At 34.8% G+C, this 23,933-nt stretch overlaps 1 protein-coding gene across 6 annotated transcripts in view; it reads right to left on the bottom strand.

Moving 5' to 3' along the window:
* Positions 1 to 22,492, bottom strand: part of LOC143247136 (uncharacterized) — a 43,701-nt gene extending 21,209 nt beyond the window's left edge. For 2 of the 6 annotated variants that reach the window (XM_076494731.1, XM_076494725.1), the window contains exons 1-3: positions 22,304 to 22,492; positions 18,796 to 18,918; positions 15,488 to 15,612 (exon numbers count right to left, since the gene is read on the bottom strand). Coding sequence is in view for 3 of the 6 variants with exons in the window: in XM_076494725.1 (XP_076350840.1) it covers positions 15,488 to 15,593 (106 nt within the window). In the remaining 3 variants the exon portion in view is untranslated. Of the gene's footprint in view, positions 1 to 15,487; positions 15,613 to 18,795; positions 18,919 to 18,959; positions 19,100 to 22,303 lie in introns of all 6 variants that reach the window. The other 4 variants (XM_076494726.1, XM_076494730.1, XM_076494729.1 and 1 more) reach the window with 4 other exon arrangements.
* Between the last annotated feature and the right edge of the window lie 1,441 nt (positions 22,493 to 23,933).

Here is a 23,933-nt window from a genome sequence, read left to right as displayed (position 1 = left end):
TGTTGTTTAGTTTGTTGTTTGAAATTATATTTTTACTTTTCAGTGTATATATTATGGTTTCATTGAGTTGCAATGACGTACACTTTTTTTTTCTCGTTATTATGCTCATCAAGTAAGATAATATAAAATCAGTTAAGTTTACTGTTAAGCTAGTATAGTAGCTGACTGCAAACTATTCTATTGGCTAGCATCTTTACTGAATGTTAATTTTATGGTTATCTTATTTACAAATGTTTGTAAATAAATAGGCTAACTGGCTACTTTACTATCTTACATTGCAACCATAATATATTTTATATAAAAATACTATTAACCTTATCATTGAGAGTGAATATTAAAAAAAAAAAGTATTTCAGAAAATAGGCAAATTGCTACTTTAAGGAGAACATTATAAGTTGAAATCAAAGAGTAATTTGAAAATTATATAAGAAAAGGAAAGTGCATATAAATAGGAAGTCTAATTCCATGTTATAATAATGAAGTAACAGAAAAAGTTTAGAGGGGACATGTATTGCAGAGGGCACATGTAAATCAATTAATGGTCACTTTAATTAATCACTTAGCAAATTCCACTAATAGCCCAGATGTACATGACAACATGAACTCATTTTACAGACCCTAGGCTTCTACTAGCCATTAGCCACATCGCCATTGGTGAAAAGCCTGTGACTAAAATATCTAGTGTTGGTTTCACCACAGTAGCGAAATATGATAATTTTTCGGTCTTTGATAGTTTTCCTTCATATATTCTGCTCAAATTTCAGTCTTAACAGCTTTTGTGGTTTTTATCACCATCCATACCATTAATGATGACAAATGACCAGAGGCGCCCCCAGTGAGTTGAACAAGAAACATCTTTAAAAACTACCACTGACTGTAATCTATATTTTCCTTATATATGTATTTTTATGATATCAGGTATATGACAACTAACAAATTAAACTAAAAACAAAATTATTACTTAACTGTGCTAATGATTTCTTTTATTTTCATTTCTTATGCTACATGTTTGATTCTGCCTGTGGTACACAAATAGTAATTAGAGAAAACCTGACTTTCGTCAAACCGGTATATGGTCTGTATAAAAGTGGAAATCCCAAGTTTCATATGACATGTGTTTGAATTGAGATCATGACAGCTCCTAGATCAGATAAAAAGATGTCTAAACAGTTAGATATATCAAGTTTTTTTCAAAAGAAGGTCGAAGCAACAACATCAACTGATGGTGGGAAATTCACTTCTAAAAGAAAAGACAGCTCTAAAGAAACTGAAGCTTGCAGCAGTGATCAGACTGTTAGTGTGACAAAAAAATATACCTGCAATTTTCACAGAGTTGTTGAAGAAACTTGGTTTTCAGTTTCCTTGGCTGGAACATGTTTCCCAACAAAATACATTTCATTGCAAATTACACAGAGACAACAAGAAGACAAATATTTATGCTACCACTGGGAAAACTGCTACTAAGCCTAAAAAAGACGACTTAGTGAAGCATGCACGGTCAGAAGATCATCACAGTGCAGTAGCATCACAAGTTTTAAAGAAGGACATGCCAACTGCTGCTGTGAATGTGTATGTGGAGTGTAAAGGTGGTATTCAGGTACAGATGGCCACATTACTTGTACAAACAAAGGAAGCCATCCCAACTGTGAAGTTTCATTCCCTCCTTTCATTTCAAGTATTCTGCCTGCATTTTATCTTGAACTACATGATTTAGGGCACTGTACATATCATCGACAGACTGGCTGTGGGTGTATATGAAGCTCTCTGTTCCATTTTGTGACTGAGTTTGTAGTTTCTTTAGAGAGGTCACTCCCTATTAAAATATATATAAGAATTTGTGTTTTGAAATAAGACCACCAATTAAAGTAATAAAGGAGTGTAAAGGTGGTATTCAGGCACAGATGGCCACATTACTTGTACAAACAAAGGAAGCCATCCCAACTGTGAAGTTTCATTCCCTCCTTTCATTTCAAGTATTCAATGTAAGAATATTTTTCATTCTAGTATTAATAAGATACTTTCTGTTTTCTACAGTATTTTGTTAAAACAAAAGGCAATTTGACAATTTGTCTGTGGATGATATGTACAGTGCCTTAAATCATGTAGTTCAAAATACAATGCAGGCAGACTTTCAGGCATCGCCTTTCTCATTTTTTGCTCTTGAAGCAAATGAAGCAACTGATGCAGGAAACACCTATATACTGATAATTTCTATCAGATATCTTTCATCATTAGGTGAGGTTACAAGTCGATTCCTTGCTGTGCGTGAGCTGACCAACACTGGGGATGATTCTATCTACAACACAATGTGCTCAGTCATGGAAGATTGAGAATTGTTTGATGTTGACTTGGTTGAACTTGCAACTGATGGTGCAAATGTCATGGTTGGAATAAAAACAGGTGTTGCTACAAAATTTAAGGAGGAATGCCCCTGGATAATAACAAGTCATTGTTTGACACACAGATTACAGTTGGCAGCTGAAAAGGCAGCAAACTAGGTGCCATACTTTGTGAAGTACACTTCAGTTTTGAACCAGTTTGCAAAAAGCCTGAAATATTTTCCCATGTTGTATCGGGTTCTGGAAGAGAGCAAAGCATTGCATGGAGAGAAAAGCAACAAAATCAAGCAAGTGTTCTTCACACGATGGCTCTCTTTTAATGATTCCGTCCAAGCACTAGTCAACTGTATTGCATCTGTGATAAGCTGCCTGCAGATCGTAACAATAGAACGTGGTACTCCAGGCTGAGCCATGCTACATGGTCTAGTCCAACAAATGTCATTTTACAGCTTTGTCATGATGACACATTTTTTGGCTGATGCTGTTGGCATTCTTGGACTTTTGTCAAGATCTCTACAGAGAGATGATTTATCTTATGATCAGGCTAAAGCAATTATTGATGGGTTAATTCTGTCAATTCAGTTGCTGGTACACATCCCTGGTCCTTACACATAGACTGCACTGAAAGAACTCCCACAAGCTCCTGATACTAGTGGTTACACTTCTTACAGAGACCATGACATGAATGATATTGATAAACAATGTGAAAAGTACAGATCAGCTGCTGAGTCATTTGTTGAAAAGGTGGTCACAAGACTACAAGTAGCATTCCCAGACACTAACATCATGTCATTTTTTTCAATATTTAGCCCATGTCACAGCAGAGCAGTATCTGATGAGGATGATCTGAAGAAACTCATTCAGTACTTCTCTCCTTCTGTCAATGAGGATGAGGCACTGACTAAATGGCTGCTACTAAGGAACTTAATGGAACAGGATGCTCACAAAAACAGAAACATGAAGAGCTTCTACAAGAAATACATCCACCAGACCCATCAAACTTTTCCAAATTTGTCTCAGCTTGCAGCAATTGGATTAATAATTCCACTGTTGACTGTGAGTGGGCACAACAGCATCAAAACAAATGACAGTTGCAGTCTGTCTGTGGCCAAGACAGATATGTTACTAAACTTATCCATGGAGTCCAAACCTTTAGATCATTTTAACTTTGACTCTGCATTCAGATACTGGGTCACTCACAAAGACAGATGTGGGTACCATTCCCTGTTGAAGAAATGTGCTTCGGAACCTCAGGTGTCAACTTCTACCACATCTTCTGTTGAGAATGATTTGGCTGAAGAGATGCCATTGGATTTATCTACTTACTAGTCACGCTACAGTATTCTAGTTTTAAGTCTTTTTTTTTTTTTTCTGTGTTATTTTGAGAAATGTATCTCTTTATTTTTCTCTTTATCATGTATATTTTATTTCTTTGTTTTGTTTTTGGTGGGGAAGATTGCTGGGGAATAAAAAAATAGTACAAAATTTAATGTCTTATAAATTTTCACACAATTACAACTATTTTTTACTGGATGGTATTGATGCATATTAAACGTCACACACCACACAGTTTTTGGCAACCTAAAATGTGGCTAAACAACTGTCACTGTGGCTAAAAGAAAATTACTTTGTTTAGTCACTGTGGCTAAGAGAGTTATGATTTCTAGTGGAAGCCCAGACACCAGTATGGCTAAACATTTTGACAGGTTTTGACTACCCTGCATTCCCTTTTTAAGCAAATGACAAATCAATATATAGTAACATAGTCTAATAACATAGATGCTCTACTTATGATATCAGAATAACAAAGGGAGAAAATCTATATTTGGATCATGTAATGTAGGTATGAGGAATAATCTTCTGAGTGGTAAAGAAACTGACTGAATACAACTTCCATTCAATAAGTGACATCACCATCATAAATGAAGATTACTTTTTGTTACATGCTATAATTTAGCACCTGTGACGTTGGATATTCTCATTATGAGGAAATAACAACAAGAAGCCATCATCCATTTCTGCACGTTATGAGATTTTACTTACTTACATTCAAATTTTACTAAACAACTTTAAGATCAGTGAAATTAGCATTAGAATTTATAATACAGTTCAAAGTTTTATATAATCTAAGTTTTAATTTCTTTATTTCAAAAGAAAAATTCTTAAACTTCAATTTTTATTGGCACTTTATATTTAACTTCTCATCTCTGTATCTTTAATACTTCCTCACGTACTTCTTAACAATCAAAAAGTAGGTTAATTGTTCTGTGCATACATTCTTCTTTCACACTCCTTAGGGCACATTCAGATAAATAAATTTCTTGAAACTCTTGACAAATGCCACACCTGGTATTTACACACAGAGTTACAATTTCTCAGCCAATAGTGCTTCTTTGAGCTAGATGTATATAACCAACAGAAAAAGAACCTTTTAAAGTATGATTTCCAACTGTTATTTTAAAATTTATGCAAATAATTAAACAAGCTGCTCTTATTACTGTTGTTGCATTTGTCCATGCAAGCTTGAACATGTAGCATGTGACCACTCTCCACTGACAGTTTTACAGCCAGCTCCCTCTAATGTTCCCACTCAATCCTCACTTACATGGATTGGCATGATCTAAAATGAATAACATTGGCAGTAGGGGGGAAGGGTGAAAAGTGTGTAAGTACCTACTGGAAATACATTTTCAATGTAAGAAAATGTTAACTTCTGATGCAGTCTTATTTCTATTTACACAAAGCTAAAACCCAAACTGAAAAGGCAGAGGAGCCAGCATAGTTGCCCAACAGTGAAAGCAAGTGGAAACAGCCATAAATAAATGATGTGCTAGGAGATATAACCAAAACATATATACAGGACACCACATTACTTCTGGAACAGGTGTATTTTTTGCCTTATAAGAAGAAAATTAACTTTGTACAGGCAGATAATAAAAAAGAATGAACAACTTTAATATGTTCCAAGAGATGCATTCTATAATTAAAATGGCACAAGTGTGAATCATCCTCCAATGCATAAAACAGATAGGAAAAGAGCCAGCTTCTGTATGTGAATGGCCACTCTATTAAACAAAAATGAGAAGCAAACCCAATACCCACATGAAAAGAAATGGCAAGACAAGGTACAGTGCACTAAAATACAGCAATGAAAAAAATGCCATGGCTAGGTTTCTACATAACCTCAATCAGCAAATGAAATGAGAGTAACAAGTATTCTGGGCAAATTCAAATATCACAGTTCTCATACCAGGGAATGCTGAGAATTTTTTACATTTCCTCATATAATTAAGAAATTAAAATTTAATAATACCAAACATTAGTTTATTATCTGAGCTTATTCATATGCATGGATAATTGTTTGTTTGTTTTTGAATTTTGTACAAAGCTAAATGAGGGCTATCTGTGCTAGTTATCTCTAATTTAACAGCATAAGACTAGAGAGAAGGCAGCTAGTCAACACCACCCACTGCCAATTCTTAGGCCACTCTTTTACCAACAAATAATAAGACTGACCATCAAATTATAATGCCTCCATGGCTGAAATGATGAGGATGTTTGGAGTAACGGGATTCAAACCTAATCCCCTCAGATTACGAGTTGAGCACCCTAACCACCTGATGATGCTGGGCCTGTATAGATAATAAAGTAGTTTAATTAAATTTTGAATGTACCTCTGTGAAAAGTTGTAACATTTATACTTTGGCCTACCTGAGGTGAAAGGATTAACAATGTGGTACTTTACTATGGCTTCATTTTCATGTAATTTACTGTCATTGTTGAAACCTGTTAGAAGATAATACTGGCTTGCTGTGTACAAACTGTGTTCTGTTTAGTTTGTTATGGTACAAAGTTTGAAGCAAAGTACTTGTGCTTCCATTGCATATAGGATGTATTTGGTATGCAAAAGGTAAAGTCTCATGGTATCAAGAAATTCTTATGTATATGAGACCCAGGAGCTCAAGTTAGTGCAGATATAATGAGTGATGAAGGAATACGTAGTAGTTCACATTCTGGCCTGAATAATTTTTTCCCACAGAAAAAGATGAGCAGTGACATGACAAATTTGATGAGAAGAAATGTCAAGGAGATAGTTATTTTTCATGGATAAATTTGAATATGCCAGCCTAAGAAGTTGAGAAAGCCAACCTGTTTTTGCAATAGGGGGCAGATCATGGAAAGAAGGCAGTGCATGCTACATAACACAACAGAGAGTACAATTGTTGTTGAAACTAATAATAATCAGAACAAAAATACAGATGGGAGATGGAAGGTAAAGAAACGAGTGTGAAAGCCAAATGACCTCCTTTGGCAACAGAGGTCTCAGGGAGGAGGGACCAATTTGAATATATGACAACATAAGAGGAAGGATAGAGGATTATGCAATATTAATAGCATAAATATTTGATGTATGACATCTGCAATCTGGGAGAAAAACGTAATATCACATAATTGATTAAACCAACTAAAAAAGAAAAAAATGTAGCATGTGACAAACTAAAATAAGAAGGTTTCAGAAAATATGATTCCAGTTTTTTCTCCTTGATTGTATTTATCCTTTGAAACACTATCAGGTTCAAAATGAGAAGAATCTACAAGCCAAACCTTTGAATATAACTCCTTGCAAATTAAGATTTGTACTTCCTCAGTAGAAAACGTTGAACCTGATACCTAGGTAGTTGTAGAAGAAGTGTTGTTTATCATAAGGAATTTACATTGTCAATACATTTAATTATGAAGTCAAAATTACTGTATAATTCTGTAACAATAAGGAAATGCAAAAAATTTGATCTCAACACATTAAAAAAACTTTAAATGGTAGTCATATGCAGAAAAACAAACATTTAGACAATACTCTGACAATCAAGAGAGAAATGAGCAGGAACATTAGATGGATCTAGCTCTGCTAATACAGGCAAAACTAAACTATCGGCGAAGGGTGGTAACATGAAATATATGTCAAAAATGCCACAGAATTTGTGAGGGTTAAAATGTTTTAGAATTGCTTAGAGGGCAGAAAGAATATTGAGATAACACCATACTGAAAGCATTACTTAGACAGTTGAATTGTATATTTCTTAATATTTTATCTAATATGGGTTATTTATATTCTAAAGATGCATATTTGAAATATTTTGCAATTACTTTTATACAACCCAATGCCTCTTCTGTTCATATGCATTACTGTAATATATGTGTGCTACCACATTTTCCCAAAGGCAAACGTTCCTCTGCTCATGATACTGTAACACTGGCTACAGATGCCCATTGACATGGGTTGCTTGGTTTGGTGTTTTATGGTGCAAAGCAACTAGACTATCTGCATCAAACATCCAGTAAAAAGTTAAAATTAAAGTAAAATTATTAAAATTCATAAAAGGAAATTAAGGTAAAACAAAAACAAAGTTTAATTTTTGAATTAAAAACATAAATAGCATTAAGTCCAATTTTAACACCTAGTCTATGGTGGTAACAGAAAAACTACAGTAATACAAGTTGTAAAGGACTTTCTGTAGCATAATTGTGATTATTATATCTTGCTAGGAAGATTAACAGGTAAGTCTAACAACCACCATTAGTCACCTGAAGTTGACCTTTTCATCCTGGTTTTGACTAATTTGACATTATAGCCATTTTCAGAAAGTAAAGTAATACAAGTTTTAAAAGACTTGTAGCAAAATTTTAATTATTATAACTCACCAGGATGACTAGCGGGTAGTTCAAACATCAGCACCAGTCACCTGAAGTTGGCCTCTCCTGTCCTGGTTTCGAGTTATTTGACATTATAACCATTTACTAATGTAAAATCGAACTAGATGTACTTTGACTCTTAAAAGGGAATGACATTAAAAAAGGTCTGATGTATAAATTTAAAAACTTAAATAGCATTAAAAAGATTAATAGCCATTAAAAAACTAAAAACATTTCCCAGGTGGACACTGTCACCATCACCAACAACACTGTCTAACATTACAGCTAAACCTTGGAACAAAACATGTTTAAAATGGTACAGCCGTTGAGAGTCGCAATGACAGCAAGACAGTAAAATGTGGCTTATTGTGACTTGAGTGTTACATAAACAACAACACATTGGTACACCAGTCCCAAATAAAATAAAACGAGTTAAAAAACTGTGACCAATGTGTAGTTTAGTTAGAACACCTTCCTCTTTCCAATCTTTATGGAAGCAAGGCAGCCAAAGCCCAATAGAGGGTTTTATTTGGAAAAGCTTGTTTTCGCATTGCTCACTCCAAATTGACTGCCAACTGGCACAGAGCCAAGCCTTAAATACAGGACCATAGTCCATGTATGGAACAGGCACAGCAGTAATAGTGCAGGAGCAGACAGATTTAGCTGTGGTATCGTGGTGTTAAAGAGGGATGGACCAGTCAGTTTTGAGTATCGACAAGAAGAGGGTGAGAACTAATGTGAAGCTATTCCAGGACAGTCAATATAAATAGTGCAATTAGTCCTGCTTAGCTTCTATGAGATCCAGGGCAAGAGAAATGGCATACAGTTCAGCAGTGGACACAGAAGCTGTAGAGAAGATTCTGCAAGCAACCATGGAAGGATGGTTCGAAAGGTGTTCACCAAATCAAAGATTGTACTTCCAATCAGGAATATCTGCTTTTATCAGATGACGTAAAGATAGGTCACATTTGGGAACTGTAATAACTCATGGTGGAATGGGCTGACCAGTGGATACAGCGATGTTATCCAAGGACAGACCTAATTTATTACAATTACTCCCGGATAGAAGGCCAAAAGGAACAATGGCAGATCATCTGTTCTGAAAAAAGCATGGCCAGCCGAGAAAGGAAAACACAACCCCAGATAAGAAACAAAGTTTCAAAGCATACAATAAAGACAGTTGCAAATGGCAGAGATGCAAAAGAGGTTCGTGAGACTCTGTGTATAAGCTCCAGAGTGGGGAAGTGTAGAAAGCCCCGGTGCAGAGCCAAAGTCCCTGATGATGAACAGGGTCCAGCATCTTTAAGGCCAAGGTCCTGGCAAAGCTGTAGACCAGTGATCCACAGTCCAGTTTTGATCAAATAAGAGTATGATATATCTTTAGCAGAGAATACTGGTTTGCCCCCCCCCCCCCAAGTGGTGGAAGAGAGGACACAGAGGATGTTCAATGCTCTTGTACATATGACCCTAGGTGCTTGATGTGAGGTATAAAGGTCAGCTTACGGTCAAAAATAAACCCCAAGGACTTTGTCTCAGGGACCACAGGTAGCATAACTTCACCAATATGGAGTTCAGGATCAGGATGAATACCCCATTGGCAGCAAAACTGCATGCAAATGGTTTTAGAGAGAGAGAAGTTAAAACCATTTGCTATAGTCCACTTCAGTAAACAAATGAGTGCAATCTGTAGTTGCCGCTCAATATATATCATGTTTGATGACTGACGAGATGTGAAAGTCTTAAACGTATAGCCCATTTACAACAGTAAGAGGGAGTTGTTCAGTGAAGGCAATAATCTTAATTTTGAAAAGAGTGACACTCAAAACACAGCCCTGAGGTACTCCAAGTTCCTGTAGATAAAAACAGGAAAGTGTCAAACCCACACAAACTTGGAATCGCCTGTCCATTAAAAACTTTTTCATAAAAAATGGGCAAATGGCCACTTAACTCACATAAGTGGAGGTCTTGCAAAATGCCATACCTCCATGTTTTATCGTAAGCCTTCTCAATGTCAAAGAATATTGGTACAAGACGTTGTTTGAGAAAGGCTTCTCTGATTGACATTTCATGTTGAATCAGGTGGTCCATGGTGAAGCACTGTCATCGAAACCCACACTGGGTGGGTGAGAGGAGGTTGTTTGATTTGAGGAACCATACAAGAAAAGCATTAACCATCCTCTCTAAGGTCTTATAGAGACAGCTCGTCAAAGTAACTGAATGGTAGTTTGAAGGAATCTTGGGATTCTTCTCAGGCTTAGAGAAAGGTAAGACAATAGTCTGGAGCCAGGGATCAGGAAAAACATTCTCCTGCCAGATCCAGTTAAAAACAAGAAGGATAGCAAGAGAAGCAAGAGATAGATGGTACAGCATTTGATGGTGTACATCATCAGGTCTGACCGATGTACTTCCAGACCAATGAAGGGACAGTTTGAATTCCACCAGTGTAAAGGGATAATTATAGTCATAGAGACAATCAGCTTGAAAGAAAAGAGGTGATCTCTCTGCCCGAGGCTTGATGGCTAAAAAGGTGGAGGATGAAGCAGAAGTGCTAGACACCTGGCAAAAGCTTTCACCCAGAATATCAGTGATGCTGCAGGTATCATCTACTTCCTGGCCTTCAAAGAGCAAGATGAAGAGGAGTACAGAATTATATTGCCTCCTGACCTTTCAACTCTTATCCCATATGACTTTGGAACTGGTGGTGGAAGATATGCTTGTTGTGAACTTCTGGCTTTGACGTCTTACCCGCCAAGCATGTGCACGGGCCTGCTGAAAAGTGATGCAATCGAGAGTGTGGGATACCTATGAAAAGTATCCCAGGCCTGTTTTTGGGCCTTCCGTGCCACGTGCCAGGCAGGATTCCACCACGGATGAGGATATCGGAGAAACGTGTCAAGGTTTTAGGAATACACTGAGCAGCTGCCTGTATAATAATCAGTTACTGCTGCCACACAGTTGTCTATTGATGGTTGACAGACAATGGCAGGATCCAGTTCTGCAAGAGCAGTGATAGAGGGCCAGTTTGCTTGATCTAACTTCCACCTGGGCATGCGGGTCGAGTGGCATCGACCATGACCAATCTCTCTCAAAATTATAGGAAAATGATCACTGCCTCATTGTCAACTCTCCAAGAAAAATGGGAGAATAGTGAAGGAGAGCCCACTGAGAGGACAATAGCAGTAAAAGACTGACTAGGTGCATGAAAATAAGTATAAGAACCACTATTGAAAAGAGAAAAGTTGTGATAAGAGAGCATACACTCTATGGAGTGACCCCTCCCATCAATATCAATACTTCCCCAGAGGGGATGATGTCCATAAAGTCCTCCAGGATTAAAAAGGGAGATGGCAACTGTTCAATGAGAGCATCAAGGCCTGATTGATCATAGGCCTCTCCAGGCAACAGGTAGAGAGAATGAACAGTGATGGTACGACCCAAAGAAATATGGATGGCTACAGCCTCCAAGGGCGTGTTGAGTGGCAAAGACAGGGTGGGCACATGATGATCAACCACAGTCCCACCCCTCCATGCACTTGTCCATCACATAGCCTGTCATTTCTGTACAAAGAAAACTGCCAAAAAGTGACTGTATCAGCAGGTTTCAGAAATGTTTCCTGTAAGGAAAGATGTACAGGATGGTAGGAAGCAATCAGTGCTTTAATGTCATCCAGATTAGAATATAAATCTCAACAGTTCCACTGTATCAAGGCAGCCATTTTTATTTATGTGTAGGCAAATTGGGTGGAGAACCCTTCTGTTTATGACCACATCTTTTTTCTTTATTATTGTTTTTATTCAAGGGAGGTCTGTTGACCTCCATGGATCTTGCTCTTGTTCAATCAGGCAGGTTTTTGCTGTTGGAAGAGCATTCCAGAGAATGAAAAAGTGAACAAATGATCATTTTGCATCTTCGGGTGGGAGAAGATGTAACTGAGGAAATGCCCATACCCAGAACCAAAGGAAATGGATTTTGGGGTTTGCTGGAATGTATGTTAAGAACAGAGATAGGTGTTGAAGTTGATTCATCAACTTTTTAACCATGGAGGTCAAAAGACTTTTCATTTGGTTTGAGAGCGATTCTTTTGGAGGCACAGAGAGATACGTCTGCACTCCCACTGTAGTAGGTGTGAAGTTTTGATGAAAGTTTTGCTTAACACTATTTATCTATTTTGTATCACACAATGTTTTAAGTGTCATCAGTGCCAAACAATAATTTGTATTAGTTACAAGCAGCCTTAGCCAAATCACCTTTGTGGAATGAGAATCTTGTGCATTTAAAAATAGTATTAGTTGTAACTTCAGATGTCTTTCAGATTTCATTATACGCAATTTTATCCCAATGTATATTAGAATGTTCTATGGCTTACTGTTTAATCAATGATATAATCCTTTGAATATATTTTCATGTAGGTGTGTTAGATCCTGATTGTAAACCAATTCAAATGCTGCTTGTAGTGATACAGTATTGTATAAAGGAGGTGAGCGTCCATGTGCTAGACCACGTGAAACTGAGAAACTTTCAAGATTTGGATTGCCCCTGTTTTTGTATTCAAACTACAACTGTATTTGCCCCAAAGTCAATGGTCACTGATTACTTAGCACTTGCTATTTAACAAAAAAGATCAGCAATACAAAACTTGGGTTGAGTTATTGGATCAGAATACATCACATGGGATGAAGTAGTGGACAGCAATTTTTGAGCCTCAGAGTAAGTAATGTTTTGAATCTCTTTCAAACACTGCACCTATTTTTCTTCCAACCATTCAGGATAAGAACGAAAGTAGGACAGGTGAGAGCCATTGCAGTTGATGCAATGAGGGTCCATTTCACACTCATAGGCATTGTGATCCTTGCCACCACAACAAACACACATCAAGGAACCACAACATGGTGTTTTCGAGTGACCTAACCACTAACATTGGAAACATCCGAGAGGATTTGGAATGTATGGCCATACCTTAAAGTTAAGATAACCTGCCTTGATGGTGGCAGGTGGATGCAGTGATGTAAATGTCAGAATGAAAACATTGGTCAGCATCATAATTCAATCTTTGTGAGTAGAGATATGCCTCACTGCAGAAACTCTTTGGGTGGAGAAACCAGCAAGAATCTTTGACTTGGGGATGTTCTTCAAATCCCTCTTATTGTGGAGAATAACTCCTTGTGACGAATTCAAAGTAGCGTGAGACGTAACTCTAATAGGTATATCCCCAATTGCCTTTGAATGCAAGAGGAGTTCACTGTGTTGAGATGTGGATGTTTCCACCAATATGCCACCAGAGTGAAGCTTCTTTACTGACTTTAGAGAGCCAGCAAGTCCCCCTAGTCTCTTCTGAATAAAAAAGGGAGACATATGTCCTAAAGGTTTGTCTGAAAGAGAATGTAGTATAAGAAAACGAAGTACAGGTGCTACAGATGTTGAATATTGCTGCTCAGAATCTTCAAGATGTGGTCGTTTACCTATGGACTGTTTTTTCACTATTTAAGTTTTTATTTGGAGGATCCATGATAAAAAAAGAATATTTCTGTGCCACACCCACCATGGATCCCTATGTGAGGATGTACTACAATGCAAAACAAGGACACTGCAGCAACGTCAGGATTTCATGAACACTATACCCAAACACCAGCATCAGATAGTGTCCACAACACCTGTTGAGAACATCCAACACTGGTACTTGGTTGACCCTAGCCCAAGTGGACCAGCCGAATGACCCTAGGGTGAGCACCCCATTGCTGCCCATCTACAGAAATTCACGACCAAAGTGGTGTGTTAGGGTTAGACCCCTCAACCACCAGAATCCTCTCCCCTCCTTCATGGGTCACCATGCACAGCAAACATGTGGGTGGGTGTTTAGATCCCAGAGGAGATAAATTGAAAGAGCAGAACCTTCCTTGAGAGGTCCCCTCCCCATGTACAGAAATCCACACTGAGGGGATTGACATGGGTCACAATGAAAAATACCAGTGCTAAAGTATAGGAAAGGAAAATAAAACATTAAAAATAAACTATTTGGAAAAATCTAAAGATATGCAATTAAAAATATAACCAGAAGAAAATCCTTCAAGAATGTTTGATAAAATATTAAAAATTATGTACATTTTCTTATGTCATAATTTTAAATATTTCATTATACTATTTAGGAGGTTTTAGTAGTTATGTATGTGAAGATTTAAAACTAAGACAAAAAATCCTCATATTAATGCTGTTTTGTTGGCTATGTAAAATGTTACTTGTGCGTGCTCCAGTAAACTCAAGAGATAACATCTATCATTGTTAAGACTGAATACAATTTTGAAACAAGTGTAACCCTGCTGCAGTTGATAATGATACTGAAGTCTTCTTTCTGTCAAGATGAATGCAGTTTTAAGACTATCTTCAGTGTTAAAATGTAATAGCACACGTTCTTCATTGTTGAAATGTAAATGGAAGCTAAAGGTAGAAATCAACCAAACTAGACTAGATTACAGTTACATCAACAAAACTGTATCTAAATCAGCATAATCCTCTTCAATTGAAATGATAAATATATTCAAAGCTACTAGATACTAAAACTGCAACTGTCAGTCTTATAGTCAACCACCTTAACTGTGGAAATTACAATGTAACTGTTAATCCTATAATCATTGGTCAAGAGTAGCCCACATGTTAGTAGTTGGTGCTGATATATGGTTACTTTCTTTCTGGCCAACAGTTCATAATTAAGGATATCTTTATTGGTTTTACCACAACACAAAAATAAATACAATTTTACCACACCTAATATGGCAGGCATGTTTGGTAGCAATGGAAATCAAAGCTTAAAATCATGATAAATTATAAATATACTGATAGATTTTTTTCATTTAGGATAAAAAATACAAACATTCTGTATATAAATATTCTTCTGTATTGTAATTTTAAAAAACAGAATAATGTTATAAAGTTATATGCCACAATGAATCATCAAAAGATCTATTTAAATATTATTAAAATGTTTCCTACTTATTATGTCACATTTTTTGTAAGCCTATCAGATTGAATAAGACTAAGTTGGCAACTTACTACAGCACATGTTTATATTCTGAGTAAAGAATGTAATTATTACTGTGTTTACAAAGGTAGGGGTGTACGGAATATCAATTTTGCTGTATCATGTCATTTGAATTACAATTTCTATAAACATTTCCTATTATTATGCTCATGAGTAACATCTGAAGATTACTTGCTACCAACTCTTTTAGCCTTCACTTGGTCTGACCTCAGTTTCACTTACCTTAAGCAATTAAGTAATTATTAATTTCAAGCTGTAACATCATTTCTAGGACAGTAACAAAAATTAACTTGCCTTGACATAAAAACATCCTGCTCATGGATAAAAAATTCTAAAGTCAATATAATAGTATTCACACTAATTTATAAAAAGAAGATAGTTGAATCAACATGAAACATTTAAAATCTAAAGCTATGCACTTACTGCTAGACAATGTAAAAGTTTCTTCATTTTCCACTAACTTTATATCCACCAAAGAATCTTGCTTCTCATCAGATTTGGGTTCAACTTTCATCCTGAATAATTCCATGGTTACATCTGTGGGTCACCTTTACATTTGTATATGAAATTTGTAGTTAAGAGTACAAAGTAACAGGTTAAGACTCAGATCTTTCATTTTTCATAAAGATTATTAGTCTTCAACAAATCTCAAAATAAACATCATCCTGACAATCCATAAAGTTAAATCTTGACAATAAAACTGTTACATGTTCTCTTATCTGATCCATCAACTTAGATCTCCACACTAAAATGTCACAATTTCTCTATCTGTTATTAACTCATATCTCTGTACTAAAATTGTTACAAGTTCTCTGTATCTGATCCATCAACTTTTATCTTCATATTGAAACTGTTACAAGTTCTTTCATACTAAAACTGTAAAATGTCTGCCTTTTCTGATATCATTATTTTCTGAAGTGAAATGCTAAATTTTATCTTCACCCCATATTTGAGTTGAAATTATTGGAAGTTTTACTCTTTCATCCATTCTAGGTGAATGCAACCCCAATTTAAAATTATTAGTCATAATTTGACAAAACCAAAACATCACAAAAAATTAGAAAACTGTCGAGTATGGCTCTCATCAAGTAATAGACAATCTGGAAAAAGAAAAACCATAACAGCAGTGTGTGTACGTTTAATACAGTGACAATTTACATTCAGATACCAGCTGGAAAATCCACTGTCATTGCGTGAAACAAAATAGACAGCAAAGAAAACAAAGATACAAATATATGTTTAGAAGACACAAAATGATTACTGGAATTAGAAAACAATTGTTTTATGTTGGGATAAAGCATTTTTGTACAGAGAGAAAACTTATGATTGGGAGATTCATTTCTTCCAGTATCAGTAATGCTATTCCTAATTAGCACAAAGGCAAAAGCCATTAAATACTGTAATATTTCCTGGTGTTAAAAAAATACTCATGAACTTATGTACACTTGTTAAAGGAATGCGATTAAATATTCATAGTTGGAACATAAAAAGTATGCATAATAAAGCACTGGAAGTATGCACCAATTAATATGAAATCAAAACATAACAGAATATTTCACAGAAAAAAAAAAAGTATTCTCCAACATAGCTGATGACACAATCAAGAAAACAATAAACCAAGCAAAAATAAACAAAAGCAAGAAGAAAAAGATAACTGACCAAAACATTCAAGAAGTGCAATATGAGAAATGTGTTTATGAATCAATACCACTTGTAGGTGTTATCAAACTAGAAACTAACATGAAAAAGTTATATAACAATATAAAATATGATAATAACAAAATGTAAAAAAAATAATGTTTAGTTTATGAAAGTAATGACCAGATATGAAGAATATGAAAAACAGTAAAGTGGAATGAACACATCATTGAAAAACATCACAAAATAAATTTTGTGATATAAATTTCCTTTTCAAATCAATAATATTAAGCTTTAATTTACTAACTACATTTTGGTACCAAATTTATTTGTATACACTGATAATAAAGTAGTTTATCCCCTTCATGATGGGTCATGGATTAAAGGCTATGTCATCGAATTTGTTGATTTGCATTCAAAATTTTATTGATCTACTATTTTATTAATTTATGTTAATAAGTTTGGAATCAAACTGTAGATTATAATTCAAACTTCAATATTATATATGAGTTAATTTATATTCTAGCTTGTTATTGATTTTAGTGAGTAATGTGGTATGTTGAATGAAGCACTATTTAAAATTAGATATTTGTGATATCAAATACTAAGTCTATAGTTTCATACAAATTAGGAATTAAAATTAATAACAAGCTAGAATATAAAATAAGAACCTAATATCCTTTTGCTTTGCTGAGATATGGCTTATGTATTGAATCAAAGTTGCCCCATTCATCTATATTTTTGAAAATGGTCCCTTATATACACTTACTTCAATATATGACATGTGAATAACCAATCAACAGCTTAGAATGTCCTTCTAGTGATTTTCTCAGTCATTTTAATCTGTAAAAAGGCTAACACTTTCTTTTGAACCAAGATTTCAAGAAGACAAGTTCTGTTTTTGGCCTGCAAGTTTCATATTTTTTAAAATCTACATACATCTTAGTTACTAAGCTTAATAAATTACAGTTGCATTACATTGTATCGGTATAGTTATTTATGGTTAATCAACTGTATATATAAAACCTAAAAAAATTGTGTTTGATATCCTACACATGCAAAATTTTAAAAGGTTTAGCAACCTATGTCTAGCAGCAACCAAGGTAAAGGTTATAGCAAGAAGAGATAACTGCTTTACTTCTAGATTTACTGTTCTATGTTTTAAAAAATGTTTAAGTTACTTCTAAATAGTAATAATCTATATACATATACAATGTATAATAGCTGAAATACAATTATATATTACAAAAAAAATTAGTCTATTAAAACACAGTCAAAACAGGGAAGACTAAAGGTCAGTTTTATATTATTGGATACATAATGTGTGAGCATGCACTGCATCAATGCAAGTTATGTAATGTCAGGTAGGCAGGACTGGAAGGTCGATATAAAAATATATATATATATAAATATATAATGTTATGAGCTTAAGCTACTTAGACTAAATATTTGTATTTTCATGTTATAATATGTAGTCATTCTAACATGAAAAAAACATAACTTGTATTTATTTCCGAATTTGTTTATGATGGTTATGAGATTGGTCAAGTAACAGACTCCACATATTTAGAGTACAGAAAATAACATAAAATACAAAATCTTACTGCAAACAAAAGTTTTAAATGTATTTTGATGGTTTTAGAGATTATTTATGGATGAAGAACAGTTTTTAATCATAACATGAAATCACTTTGCATTCAGACTAGTAATGAAACAAACTTGATATTTTCACAATAAAATCCTTTGTAAAAATATTTCATTAAAAATCTGAAGTTTTATGTACACAATACTTGTAATCCACACTAAAAGTCTACCAAATTTTGTGAAGCTGTAACAAAAGTTATAATGCAAATATTTAACATGTGCAACTGTGTAAATGAACTTGTGTATATTTTACCAAGCCCATCACAAAAGGGTAAATTAAATTTTAAATGTAACCCTGTGAAAGATTATGACAGATGCACTTTGTTGCACCCTATATGAAAGGGTTAATAAAGAGTTAAACTTGTATGTGATCCACAGTGACACAATGGTACATCAATATGCACTTTGGCCTTCCCTATAAGAAAGGGTCAATAAAGATTTAAACTTACTTTTGGTTGCCAATAGCACAGCAGTATGTCTGTCAACTTGTAATGCTGGAAACTGGATTTAGATACCCATGGTGAGCAGTGCACAGATAGCCTACTTGTATCTTAGGCTTTTAGATCCAAGATCTAATACAAAATACAAAATAGTGTATATTTTGAAAACCAACCTATTGGATGTAACAAACTGCTGCAACAAGGGGAAACAGTCTTTGCCACCATCTTCATTCATTTTTCTTCTCCATAGTAATAACTTTTTTCTGAAGGCTTAAACCTTCTCTGTGAGTCTCAGAATGTGTGTGTTGCTTCCCTGCAGAGAGAGATTCAGTACATTCAATTTTTTGAAGAAATTGCACATGTATGCTAATTTTGACAAAAAATCAGTATCCAAAAAGATTTTAGCACATCCATGTTCTTCTTCTTTAAGATAAGAGTAGAGTTCCTGTTGTAATTCAAACACACGGGACAGTACATTCCACAAGAGAGCCATCATGCACTACAGTAGTACAATAAAGATGTGTGCTCAGATCCCATATCCTCACACAGTTTAAAAAAAAAAAAAACTCGCCTTCTGTGGCTGAGTTTTTAAAAGTTCACCTCTTTCAACACACTTTCCTGGATCAGGTTCAGTGAAGAACTCAGGTGCTTTGATGCAAGGGCTTCCCTGTGGATTATGCAGTGGGCCCACAATGCTTCAAAGGCTTTGCTTCATATGAGTGCCTGCAATCCTCTATAACAGCCAGACATAGAGTGACCACCATCAGTACAGATGCCAATGCACTTAGTCCAGTCTAAGTTGTTTTCATACATAAAAGCACCAAGGATCTCAAACAAGTCCTAAGCCTTTGTACCTGTACTTTATCAGAGAGTTACAAATATGATCTTATCTATTACAATAAACAAAGTTCTTTAACTTTTTTCCAAAATTTATTTTATATCCAAAAATAAATTACATGTAGACAGTACTAATTTAATATAGTTAGTGTTAGAGCAAGACTAGTACACAGACTAAAAGTGAAGATTTTTGGTGATATAAGTCCATTTCTTGCCCTGTTTCAATGAAATCAGTTTAATGCAAATAGATTCAAGTTAAAGAGTTTGTACCAAAAAAAAAAAAAAGAATTATAACAACTTAAAAATTACATTAAAAAAACTTTTATTGTATAGTATGGAAAAATCATATGAGTTAACATTCTATTATTATTAAAAGTTCTTTGAAACATTCCCTATGCAGAAGAGTATCTGGAAAATAACAATAAAAAGCTTCCTGAGGTATACGAAGGAAATTAATAAGGATTTGCCATGTGTGTGTGTGTGTGTAAATGTAAAGGAACAACCTGAGCATACACATTGTCCTAGTTTATGTCATGAAAGAAAGATCAACTGGTTTAAAAGCTTTCTTAGATAATAAGGATAATATTGTTATGATATTCCATTATACAATGTGTGAATGTATTTAAATGGTATTTTCCACCATACCTCAGCAAAATACTTGATGACTTGTAATACCAGATATCAGGGTTCAATACCTTTAGACATATTGCAAATAGCACATTGTGTAGCTTAGCATTTAAAAAAACAATGAAACGAATGGTTACAGTAAATTCTTATAAAAATCATAGAAAAAGCTAATTCATAAATGGTTCTTTTGAGATGAGAGTCCTTTCAACTGCCTATATAATATCCAGCATTACAATTTGTTGTTAAAAAGATTCCTTCTTTATGTCGCTGTAATATTCAACAGGTTACATTGCTTCAACTAAACACAAGGAAGAATTTCTTCTGACATATTACTGCTACAGGTATTATTGACTATTTTCATGAAGAAAATATATTGGTTTGTTTTGAATTTTGTGCAAAGCTACTCAAAGGTTCATGAGCATAGCTATCTATGCTAGCCGTTCCTAACTTAGCAGTGTAAGACTAGAGTTATCACCACCCACTGCCAATTATTGGGCTACTCTTTTACCAATGAATAGTGGGATTGACCATCACATGACAACACCCCCATGGCTAAAAGGGAAGCATGTTTGGTGTGACAGGGATTTAAACCCGTGACCCTCAGATTAGAAAATATACTGAAGAGTTTTGAAAGTTTATTGAAACCTCATTGACTGTTATCAAAAACCACAGAAATGAAGTCTAGGATATTTTAGCACATGATAAAAGCAACATCAGAATAAAAATAATTTATTTCCAGACATAGTAACTGAAAGTATCACAATAATTGTGATGAAATTATCAGTTGTGAACAATTTGACAACTAAATTCCCTGCATGGTTATTTTTAATGTATGATGACTGGAGAATAGAGATAGTTTGCTTCATACAATAACAAGAGCCAGGAATATTCTGTTATTAAGGAATGGTCTGATAATAGTGAATGTTCAAATTTCAATGCATAATAAAGTTGCAGTAACCAATACATTTTTCCAAACGTAATTTAATGGTAAAGCAAAACATAAAAATAATAACATGTAACATTCATTACACATTACACAATCTTTAAAATTTTATCTTTGGTAATCTAGAGATAAAAACACAACTGTAACTACAACATAAATAAATTATTTACATAAAAACAATTTGAATGTTAAAAGCACAACATGGAAAGATGAAAAGTATATATCTAAATGAAATAATTCAATTAAAACAAATACAAATCAAGTGAAGAATATGTATTATTCAAAGAAGGAAGAGAAGTTTTACATTTAACTTCTCTTTTTATTAGAAGTATCACATTTGGCTGTTGAGATAATTTAAAAGTTGGAAAGAAAACTTGGGTGCCCTGTTTCTCTACTGTGCTGGCAAATAGTGATGTTGGGAGGGTTTGTAACCTTACTTCCAGTTTTTATAGATATGACCATATATTCAAATATTTATACTTTAAAGTGACGTTTGATTTCACCAATACAGGAGACCCTACAGTTTCTGCACATATATAAGTAGACAAGATGTGAACAATGAGTAGTTAGCACACAATCTTAGTAGCAGAAAACATTAGCCTGAAATTAGGTTTGAGAATAACCTTAAAGTCAATTTCAGGATTGTTTCATGATGTGGGAGCTCCAATTTCCAAGATATGACATGCAGTTGAATAAAGTAAATCTGGGCAAAGTATGTATCTTGATAAACACATTACTATTAGTTTTAGTTAAGAATGGAAAATTTCTTGTGAAACTGAAAAGCTAGATTGAAAGGTATAAGGCTGTACTTGAAGGCCCTATTTAGCAAGAAGAAAATAAGATTACGTTTGAAGGCAAAGGGTATAATACTGTCAAACTTGGTGAAGAGATCAGTAAAACTAAAAGCGTTTTTACGACAAACAAAATTTAACTTTAAAGCCATTAGCATCTTGATTAACAAGGGCGTCCAGAAAAGAAACCGTTATTGGTCTCAGTTTTATGAATAAAGCATATAGAGGATACTATTATAAATTAACAATCAAAAAGCGTTGAATACGACGTTTAATTAAAGGCTTTATATAGGAAAATAAGGAAACATCATCAACATACCTTCCATGGAGAACAAGTTCAAATCTTATATATCACCTGTCAATTCTAGTTCTACATATAATGACATATGAAAATGTTGACAAGCATCGGACCCAAGCAGTCATAACAGCGCTACCTATCTAATCATATAAAGCAGGGGTCACCAAACATTTTTCACAGGGGACCAGATTACTTGGGGAATGAGAAGCGCGGGCCACATGATCATTGTGTTCAATACTCATAAGCTCTCTGTAAAAGACTTAACGCTAAATTTAGGATGCCACATTAGTCATGTGGGAGAAGCATGCAATATACACAAATAATAAAAACAAACAGAAATACAACCAACATTTTTATTTACCAAAAGGTTATCAAAGAAGGTGACATTAGCAAAAACAGTTGTCACATCGCACAGTGAGTACATATCTGAATTTCACTAAGCCGCAAAAACGTCAGTGAGATTTATGAAATTGGCGTTTAGCTTTCAAAATACCTTCAATGTTCGGTTTTGAATTGCTGCATCCAATCATTAGAATTGCTTTTAAATATTCATCAGTCAACCTTGATCGTTGTACCGACTTCACATACTTCATTTTTGAAAATGTTTGTTTACAGACATAAGTTGTTCCGAACACTGATGCCATACCAAATGCGAACTGGTTCAGCTTTGGAAAATCATCTTCAGGTATGCAGCTGTAAGATTCAATAAGTTGCCTCTCTCTGTGTTTTGCTTTCAACAGGTCATTTCCTTGCAAATCGATGACCTCCAGCTGAAGTTCTACTGTCACGTCATCAATGACACAATCAAAAGAATTCTGAAAAAGGAGAATGTCACTTTCGATTCTGTCGAGATCCGAAAATCTCTCTAAAAAATGCGTATTTAAATCACCAATAATCTTTTTCTGAAACTCCAGGTTGACATATTCTGTGATTCCAGCATGAAACTCATTGAAACACTGTAAATGAGAGAGGTTTCCTCCTTCCAAATGTGCTTCAAACAATGACAGCTTTCTCCGAAATTCTTTAATGATTCTATAGAGATTACAGACAAGGTTATTCTTCCCCTGAAGTTTCAAGTTCAATTGACATCAATCACGTGGGATGTGATGTCAACCAAAAATGACAACTTTGACAACCAGGTTGGATCCGACAGAAGTGGATCGGCTCTATATTTCTCGATAAGAAATATATCTATTTCTCTTCCTAGCTTATAAAAACAAGACAAGACTTTACCGCAGCTGAGCCACCTCACCGCCGTGTGATAAGGCAAGTTCGAATCAATTTCTTCAAGAAACGCCTTGAACTGGCGATGATTAAGTGCATGACTCCGAATGAAGTTCACTGCAGAAATGATTGGTTTCAGTACGCAAAAATATCTAAGTCTTTTCCACAGAGTGCTTGCTGATGTATGATGCAGTATATGAACAGAGCGCTTGAGAGTTGAAAATCTTTCAACTGTTTCCTGATCAGCCCTACCAGACCCTTCTTTACTCCAGCCATGTTTTTTCCTCCATGAACTGTTACACCTCTAAGCTGATTCCACTGAAGGTTATAAGTCTTGCAAAGTTTTATGCACTTCCATAAAAATGTCTTCTCCAGTTGTTCTTCCGTGCATGCTGCAAACTGATGCCAACTCTTCCATGATCTGAAA

Source organism: Tachypleus tridentatus, chromosome 3, assembly GCF_004210375.1.
Source record: "Tachypleus tridentatus isolate NWPU-2018 chromosome 3, ASM421037v1, whole genome shotgun sequence".
NCBI classification, from domain to species: domain Eukaryota; kingdom Metazoa; phylum Arthropoda; class Merostomata; order Xiphosura; family Limulidae; genus Tachypleus; species Tachypleus tridentatus.
Note: the sequence above shows the minus strand (reverse complement) of the source record. Positions and strands in the feature narration are given on the sequence as shown.